This window comes from Stegodyphus dumicola, chromosome 3, assembly GCF_044657685.1.
Source record: "Stegodyphus dumicola isolate Sdum_Otavi_A_Nest chromosome 3, ASM4465768v1".
Taxonomy (NCBI): Eukaryota; Metazoa; Arthropoda; class Arachnida; order Araneae; family Eresidae; genus Stegodyphus; species Stegodyphus dumicola.
Window position 1 is genome coordinate 53,170,790 of NC_140770.1, and position 9,861 is coordinate 53,180,650.

General features: G+C 32.5%; 1 protein-coding gene across 1 annotated transcript in view; it reads left to right on the forward strand.

Annotated features, from left to right (window-relative positions):
* Positions 1-8,279, forward strand: part of LOC118191501 (zinc finger protein ZIC 1-like) — an 84,145-nt gene extending 75,866 nt beyond the window's left edge. The window contains exon 2 of the mRNA XM_035362307.2: positions 5,176-8,279. Within this exon, the coding sequence (XP_035218198.1) occupies positions 5,176-5,576 (401 nt within the window). The 3' untranslated portion in view covers positions 5,577-8,279. The remainder of the gene's footprint in view (positions 1-5,175) is intronic.
* Positions 8,280-9,861: the final 1,582 nt, after the last annotated feature.

Consider the following 9,861-nt stretch of genomic DNA (forward strand, 5'->3'; position numbering starts at 1 on the left):
TCGTGGCACCGAGCTTATGGGGGATTTTCAACTATCTTGTAGGCGTGGAAAAAGGATTCGTATCATTTACGATTTTATTGATCCCAGAGGGAATTCTGTCACCTTGTATTATTTGGCACAAGTAGGGGGTAAACCAAGACCCGGCTTTTCTGACAAACGCGTGGGAAAGAACACCCACAAATTTTCCAGGCGACCATTCCAATTAACAGAAAGAAGAGGTACGCACCACACGCAGGTGTCAGAGCTACCATTGTCCAACATTCGTCTCCTTCTGGGCGGGTATCTTTCTCCTTAAACGGTCCCTTTAGATCCCAAATTGGGCAGCAATTTATTTTAATACGAGTATTCGTCCTGCAGCTAGTCCCAGGCTTCTTTTCAAACAAAGGTTTTGTGGCCACGGTGATAAAAAGAGGGATTGTTGAAAAGAGTGGCGTGTGGATTCTTGAAGAATGGGAAAGGGTAGGAATCTCCGGGCGCCACTCCTTTGCTTAAACTTCCAGCAAGAGGGTTCATAAATTTTTTCGGCTCCTAGTGTCTGTCTTTGAATACAACTCTGACAATAACCCCAGGCCGCTTTTGTGGTAGACGGTAAGGTGTACAGCTGATTACATACCTACGGAAATGTTACTCTTCTTAATTGTGGTTGAGATTTAAGTTACTGTAAAGTGGGGGGAGGGAGAATTTAAACAGATAATCTAAAATTCTATTCTACTTCTATAGATTTTCTATACGTTTGAGATGTTTTATTAAGGAAATGTTGTGATAAGGGTTGTACGTAATATTTTGGCATTGATGTACTTTTTATCATAAATTATTTCAATGTAATTCTACAAGTACAGGAAGCAACAAATCGAATTAATTTTTATGTATCATTTGCAAATTATTAATCTGCTTAGTTGTTAATTGCTTCATCCTGGTTTCTTAATAGATTGATTAATTTGTTATTCGAAATGTAGAAGTAATTTTAATGAACAGAAAGAAAGAGTAATTCTTAATGAAATACGATAGCAATTGCAAATATATATATATATATATATATAATAATAAAATTCCAGAGTCAAGAATACAATTAAAATTCTAACTGTATGTTCTTTTCATTTTTAATGGCGACGTTCTCTTATTTTAAAGTACGTGGAATTAAAGTTTTAGAATGTTCTGGAAATATTTCAAGCGAACTGGATTGGCTGACGTCATTTCTTGGAAGCTCCGCCTTTCCAGAGGCTATAAAATAACTCGCAAAAGGAATATCGGGGCTTTTTCTTAAATGTCACGATGCAGTAAACTTCATACAAAAAGTTATTAGTAATTCTTTTTATTTACTCCGGATATCTGATTTTTGTAACTGCTATTTCTCCTGAATAATAATAAATGGATCCTGTTTTTTAAACTTATCGTCTGATTATTTAAGCTACGACTACATTTATATTTCTTCAGCAATCTATTTATTTTGGACTAAAGCTGATACATCACATATATATGTATATATATGTGCACGAATTTAAGCAAAGAAATTTCTTAATATTCGTTGTTTAAAATTAAAATTTGTATATACTGTAAAATTACATCATTGTACAGGAAGGCATTTATTTGGAAAGGAAAGTTTCCCCCATAAGAGAAGCTTTTTACCTGAATTTAAGATGTTTCTGTACTGTTTACTTCTTAACTATTTAACTGCTGGAAGTAAGTAAATTTTTATAGGTATATTAGTATTTGGAAAATTTGTCATGACTGAATGCGTCAGTGACAGATGGTTCATCAGAGTCTATTGGTTCTGATTTAGGATAGGGTAATAATAATAAAAAAATATTAAAAAAAAACACATTCAAAACATGCGATCAGTATTTTTTGCTTTACCGCGAACAGAAGAGCAATTGTGAAGATATTGTTATTAATTATTAGGCCTAGATTCTACAGTTAAATAATAATACATTTCTAATACATAGTTACGGGGAATCCTTTAAGAAAAATATTATATTTAATTGTTTTAACAAAGTTTGCATTGTTTTAATATGATGAATGGCGAAAGTATCAGGCATCAATTTTTTCAAATAAGGAAATAAAACTTACTCTTATAATAAGAATATTTAGCTTACACTAAATTAATTATATATTCCGATTAAAAGATTGTATTTCAAGCAAGACAGAACAACAAATTTCTTGCTGCTTCTTAATTAGCAATTTGAATAATTTAACCTCAGCCTTAATAAGCAGTTTTTTTAGCCCTGTTTCTTACTTGAATAAAAGATTAAACACTTTCGCATCTATTGATTATTGTTAATTGATCGGAAGTTAGTTTGTTCCCCTTGAAAAGTCAACTAATTTCCGGTCAATGGAGATAATTACTTAGTTTGTTGATTGCATTTTCGCTTTTAATTATTCCATTTAAATAATTTAATTTTAAATATGCTAATGCATAAATTCATTTCAATAGAATTATAATTTCACTACTTTATTTTCAAAGGAGATAATATATTCAATAATCTACTAGTAAATAAATTATTATTTTATTACTTTGCAGTGTAAGGGGGTAATAGGCAACTTATTACTAATAATTACCTTGTTTTCATATAGGTATATTTTTTTTTATATAAAGAAACTGAGTTTTCTACGCTACGGTAAAATTACTTAAGAAGGAGATTATTAAACGTAAAATTATAAAGATGGAGTTCTTGGCAAAAGAGGTGTTTCTTTTTTTTAATTAATTTATTTATTTTAAATCTTGAATTGTGATGCAGAAATGATCATATAAACCGTGATGTAGAAGATAACACCTTAATTTTTTTTTTTTTTTTTTTTTTTTGTATGAGGAATTTTGATTAATTACTAGCTTTACCTTGTATCATTTCATCAGAAAAGTGTTCATTTTGATTACTTCCTCGTTAGCTTGGCCTAGCTGATAGTGAATAAAACGCCATGTTAGAGCCGCGTAGAAAAATGTACTTTTCCAATTAAAGACCTATTTCCGTTTCGTTTCTTGGAAATGAAGACCATCGAAATGTTTTGCAACCGTGGAATTTCATTTATATGCTGTTACAAGAATGTTTATTACGAAATTTACTCTGCAGGAATTCATAAAACAGGAATGTCAAACATCATTAGCTTCATGACCGCCTCTAGTGTAAGTTATTTCATCGTGTAAAACAGTTCTTAAACGGGGTGAAATTCCAGAGGATAAGCTATTTGATTATAGCAAGTAGTTATTCAGTGTTACGGAATTCTGCAAACTGTAATTAAAATGTGAAAGGAACTCCGTGTTTTCCTTATTAATGTTTAAAGTTCTGTGTGTAGTAATTTAATTTTTTTTAATCCATAAGCTGTACAAAACATTCAAAAATATCTTATGCTGATGTTTTTTTAATTGTACTTATCGAAAACAATTAAAACATTTTATTGTTTAAGAATCCGAATGTGAAATTTAATCAAGAATCTTAAAACTTTTTAAAAATAGAGTGAAAAATGGTAAATTAGATGCCAATTTTTTTTTTTTTTTTTGAACATGTAATTTTTAAAAGCTAAATTTGTGTTTACGAATTATAGCGAAGAATTTAGGAATGCATTTGATAATTTGTCAGTTTAGAAAATTACTCTAACAGAAAATCAATTTTCGATGAATGAGTTGGTTTACCATTAAGAAATATCGAAGCGACAGTTACTGATTACTTTATTATTACGAAAATTCATTCTAAATAGATTCAGTAGCCGAGAAACGTGAATTCCTAGGAGCTTCTGTTTCTCAAACGCGGCATTTTATATAATGAAATCACTATTAACTTTTCGCGGAGACTGTAATCCATCTCATTTTTCGTATAACTGTACAATGCAGAAATTCTTCTGAGCAAGCATTTTTTATACTAATTTAAATTAATTTTCAAGAACATTGTGTATGTAAATATCCTGCAGTTGACTGTAATAGAATCAATCATCTGTAGAGCTTCTCAGAAATCACGCTATGGTTTTAATATGACAGTTGTTAGAATCGTAATTGCCACTGAACGCTCAGATTTGCTGAAGCAGTCATCTTAACTAGGGCGAGAACTCCCTCCTCAGGCAGACGATGCGATTGACCTTTTACTGTGTTTACTCGCGTAATAGTCACACTTTTTTTTGGGGGGGGGGGCTAATTTTTCATTGTGAAAGTTTAGGTGCGACTATTAAGCGGGGTAATCTACTACACAATATTATACACTATTGACGACTTTTTCTGCTTCAAAACGGGGGTGCGACTATTAGCGTGTAAACACGGTAATTAGTTTGTTACTTTATAAATATTTTTTTAATTGCATTTACTCCAGTATTGCTGTTTGAGAGATTCTTGAGAGCAGGTAGAAGAATTAACAGCGAAAACATTTTTTTTTCCCCTCTAGCCAGGAAACTTTTTTTTTTTTTCCCTCAATCAATAGTTTTCAAACATGACAACAAATATACATCTTCCTCGTTTGTCCAAATGTTTCAACGATCACTACTCTGACTTATCTTCCAGTTGTTCTTTTACCGCTTCTTATTTAGAACATGGTCGAAGTGGTAAAAACATTAACGTCTCAAATTATCTCCTGAAAAAAATTTACCTGAAATAGGCACCTATTTTACTAAATAATCACCCAATAAATGGGTAGTAAATTTATGAAGAGGAATATAGTCTTTTTAACAAACTGCATCCTCAGTAAATTCTTTTATCATTTTGGCATATTTTTTGCGCTTCAGTAGAATGTAGCTAAGGGTCTAGGGTGGAATAATTTTTTCTCCATTTAATGAATTACAGTTCATAAACAATGTTTGGTATTTAATTGTCTAAATTTTGTATTTAGTCGCATCTATTTCGTGATAAGGATAATAACGTATTTATTAGACATCAGGCAATTTCTCTGTACTTAATTAATTTTCATCTGCCATGTAAGAATTTTGGCTCAAATTTGAAAGCTCAGAACTTAAGATAACCAAATCCCTTGAAACACATTTGGAGGCATAGGTCTTGTTGCTTTAACCAAGTAAATTATGCTTCTGCCGTTTGGGATAGTCACGCCGTAGTAAATGTCCTCTCTTAAATTTCTATTATGAGTACCATGACTACGAATTGATGTATTACTGATGTTTTAAAGTTACTATAAAGTATTTTCATCAAAATTTTATTATCCTTGTCTTAATTATGCATTTTTTTTTTTTTTTTTTTCTTTGTAGGGGAAAAACCATTCAAATGTGAGTTCGAAGGCTGTGACAGGAGGTTTGCAAACAGTTCAGATCGGAAAAAACACTCTCATGTACACACGAGCGACAAGCCCTATAACTGCAAAATACGAGGCTGCGATAAAAGTTACACGCATCCTTCTTCTCTCAGGAAACATATGAAAGTCCACGGTGGAGGAGGCAAAAGTCCACCACCTGCAACACCAAATGGTAGCACTTCTGGCTCCGGCTACGACAGCGACAGTGGCACGGCGGTTCCCAACCTCACCGAATGGTACGTCTGCCAGCCGACGATGCCCACACCACCTAGCAATGAACATTCTCCAGTTGGAGCGGTACCAACCACAGTTTTACCACCAACAACTCACCACACTTTGCATACTCCTGTCTTCTGACATACCCTGAACACCACTCAGTGGTGAAACTATTCATATGTGAACGAGCTGTTTGCCCGCTGAAGTCTCATTTGAGGCCAAAGTAATAGTTCTTAAGTAAGTGGCAATCCTGAGGACCTGGCACGTCTGAAATAGGATTGGAATGGACTACTTGAAGAAAGACCAGTGCTTAATTTCTTAAATTAAAATTGTCGGAAGCCGTCAAGAACAGAGAAGAGAAATATATAAATATAGCAAAGAATGGATAAAACAGTAATTAATTAAAAGTTAAAGCTCTTGTGCAGCTGGCCCGTTCGCCAGGATTAAAATCCATTTTGAACTACCAGTGTTAGGCGGTTTTGCCACTCTGGTCGTTGCTGATTCATCTGCAGTTGAGTGAACATTGCTGTTAAATGTGGTTCGTACGATTCCTCATTCCAGAAGCAGCGAATCAAAGTGTGAAACTGATAAACATAAAGAGCATTCAGCATGGTTCTCTGAATATGGAAACTAAAATGGACTTCATGGGGAAATCAATTTCCTTGTGATATACATAAGTTGCTTGGCAATAACGATTCCTAGATCACTAATGCTTGTATATTTAATATGACGTTTAAGAAAATATTTTCTAAACTGCAGAACTTGCGCTTCAGTTTGGAGTTATTTAAAGACATCGATTTATAGTGCAAATTTTACAACTTGATCTCTTTCCCATGCTTTTCTTTTCTTGTTACTATTTGTTCGAGTTGTTTTATTTTTATTATGTTTTTCAATATCCCAAAACACTATATTGCCAATTTTTTATCTAGAATTTGGCATTTTATAAGCGCAATTATTAATATTGTAAAATTTTAACAGTCGGGCCACCAGAAATCTGAACTCCAGTCATTTGAAACCCTTATTTTTTTGTAGAATATGTATATTCTGAGTTAATTGTTTGCTAATTTAGATACATATGTACCACACATGTATTGGCCTGCAGTGTTCATCACATATATAGTTTATGAGCATTAATGAAAAAAGTAATTATACATTTTATTTTATTAATTGCAAGCAATATAGCCATTTTTCACGTGAGAGGAAAAAAGAGAGCCCTTTTTCATGTGAAACGTAGTGTCAGAAAGGGCTTATAGCAATGCCAAGAAAACTGCTTAAATACTGAAAAAAGAAATAAAAATGTATGTAGCTTAAAAGTGTTTAACTTACACTGTTTTAGATAAATGTAGTAAACAAAAAATAAATAAATAAAATAATAATAATAATAATAATAATATTTATGCCAATATTCTTAAGCATAACAGAGTGACTAAATTTGAAAGATAAATTGAGGATCTTATGCCTTGCTCAGTAAAATCAATCTTAGAATTTGCTAAGCAAAAACAAGAGATTACCAGTTACCGAAAAAAACTCTTCTGATATCGGGACCGGATTCAGAAATGTGTGTATGGCGTTTGAATGCGTATAATGTGGGTGTATACATATATATATATATATATGTTGTATGAACTTAAATCCATTTAGTGCGAATAACTCCAGTCCTTTAACTCCAGTCCCCGTTAAAACATTATTAACATTTTGCTTTCAAATTACTTCAAAACATCTTTCAAAATATAACTTACCAGTATGAATGCACACTTTTAAAATAATTCTACTTTAATTAAACTTAGGAGATAATATAATCAATTAATCAATACTGTTTAGGAAATAAATTATTATATATATATATGCATATATACGTACATATATACATGAAGACATCCATCCATACATACATGCATACGTACATACATTTCTGAATATGGTCCCGGTAACAAAAGAGTACCAAAAAATAAAAAATATGTAAGAAATTTGACTTTTTCATTGCAATAAATAGGATTTGGGTCTCGGTTGGTCCGGATGTTTGAATTTTACTGCATGACAGCTTTTTATCTCGCAATCGAATTTTCAGAAATGGCAGTTGATTAATTTGTGAATTGTTTATGTCATGCATAATTTATGAATTGTTTATGTTGCTTAAATTTATCTTCTATGAAATAGTAAATAACATATAAATTGTGATACCATCCATCATTTGTTTAGTTTTGGATGTAAGAATACTCTCTATTAAAACTGTATCTTAAATATCAAGCAGTTTCTATTAGTATTTAATGCAATAAATTAGAATTCTCATGTTAATTAAATTATACATTCTATGCTACAACAAAATATGAAGCTCTTCTCCTTCAAACTAGAAAAAATGTTTAATTTGTTTAAATAATAAAAAGTAATTATGTTCCCTTATTAGAATATCTGTCTTTGAATGCCTTATTATAATTTACATTGCCCATCTAACGCTACATTTTCATATTACTCTAACGTATATTTATTGTTGTATATTTTTCGTTTCTTTTGTCTCCTTAACCAAGATTTTTTTTAAAATTGTTTGTGTTAATGTGATTAATTTTGAAAATATATATAATTTATAGCAGCTATATGAATAAAGCGAGGTAAGTAGTTTGAATTAAATAGTATTTCAGTGGCAAGTCGTAATTAACACAAAGCAGTGAAAATTTTAAATATTTACGTAATTTTAATTTCAAATATTAATTCGGTTTTGGTTTTTGTAAATATTGATGAAGTTCATTGTCAGCTTATGAGCGAAATGAATCTCAAGTCCAAAGGACAATCAAAAATATTTTTATTTTTTTAATGCTCTAAAACTGAAGTAGATCCAGCTTTTACATATTACTGGCATGATAAAAAGTAAAAATGATTATTAAAGTTGATACTGGAAATATGATTTTTATTATTACTGTAATATGACCCCGCCAGGACGAATCTCCGAAGTTCTTCCCATCCCTCTTCTTTTGCCATCAACCTCTTGAGAGGAAACAGAGAAGCATTCATGTCTTCTCTGGGATTCGAACCCGGGCCCTTCGGCCTAGAAGAGGGATGGGAAGAACTTCGGAGATTCGTCCTGGCGGGGTCATATTACAGTAATAATAAAAATCATATTTCCAGTATCAACTTTAATAATCATTTTTACTTCTTATCATGCCAGTAATATGTAAAAGCTGGATCTACTTCAGTTTTAGAGCATTAAAAAAATAAAAATATTTTTGATTGTCCTTTGGACTTGAGATTCATTTCGCTAGCAGTCATCGACGCTAACCACTATATCGGCTGAGCGGCACTGATTGCATTTCATTACCTTCCAAGACCTCCTATGAGAGACATATTTCATGTATCATTTCTTCTCAAGCTCTGTAATTGCTCTGGGAAGTAATGCTTAGGCCAGTGATGTCAAAGCTTTTGAGCATGGGATGTCAAAATTCGGAAAAAATCCCTCGCGTAACTCTGGTACCGTGTCACATATAAAATCAATCATCCGTCTGACACATCCTGTCCACCAAGAATATACCCGAAGTAAACACTGCACTGCATGTGTTGAGAATGGCGAAGCCTTTGCAAGATACAAATGTTCATATACGATGCAATTTTTTATCTTCATCGACGGCTTTGAACAATGTGTGATACATATCACTCAGCATAAGTTCCCCATCTCTAACTGAGGGAAGAAAGCCTCAGTTATTTTTTCAAGAACAGTGCAGTATGACAGTATGATACTTCATTGAAGCTCAATAACTTTTTATAACGTTGCTGAATGTTATCAATGGTAATCATGATGGTCCAATGCATTACTTTAGAATTCTTGCCAGTACATCTCTCTGACTTTTTTTTAGTTGGATACTTGGTTTTTTACACTACATTTCCGCTATTAAAATAGTGCATTTTAGGTAACATGAAACAAGTCCAAAATTTGGACGTAACGAAAATGAGAGTTCCTAAAGAAAGAATCTACTCAGATGCAAATTAGTTCGGTTAAATAAAAGCACATCGTTTGTGAACCACTAAGGAAACAAAAACGTACCTTCGAGCACTTGGAATACTTCTTGCAGGCATATCTTTAGAATCTTTATGTCAGTAAAGAAAGTACTTATTTTATTGTAAATCATCCTTTTGTTCATGCCTTTGTCTTCAAAACCACGCTGATGCAATTGTAAACCATGGTATCTCCTTCTTCTGTTGTAAATTTATTGCCTATTAGTACTCTCCGATTCTTGGCGATTATCTGCCCTGCTAACACCCTGAGGGGACGGTTCGGTTTATGGCCTACTAACAAAAAGAGGGATTTACAGGCCTTTTTCAGGTACCAAAATCCCACCCCCTATAAATTGCCCATTTACTGTCAAGAAAAGCCTGAAAACATTTTAGGATTTTGAAGTCCTAACAATTCCGGGGGGGGAGGTCTACTGAAGAAATTTAG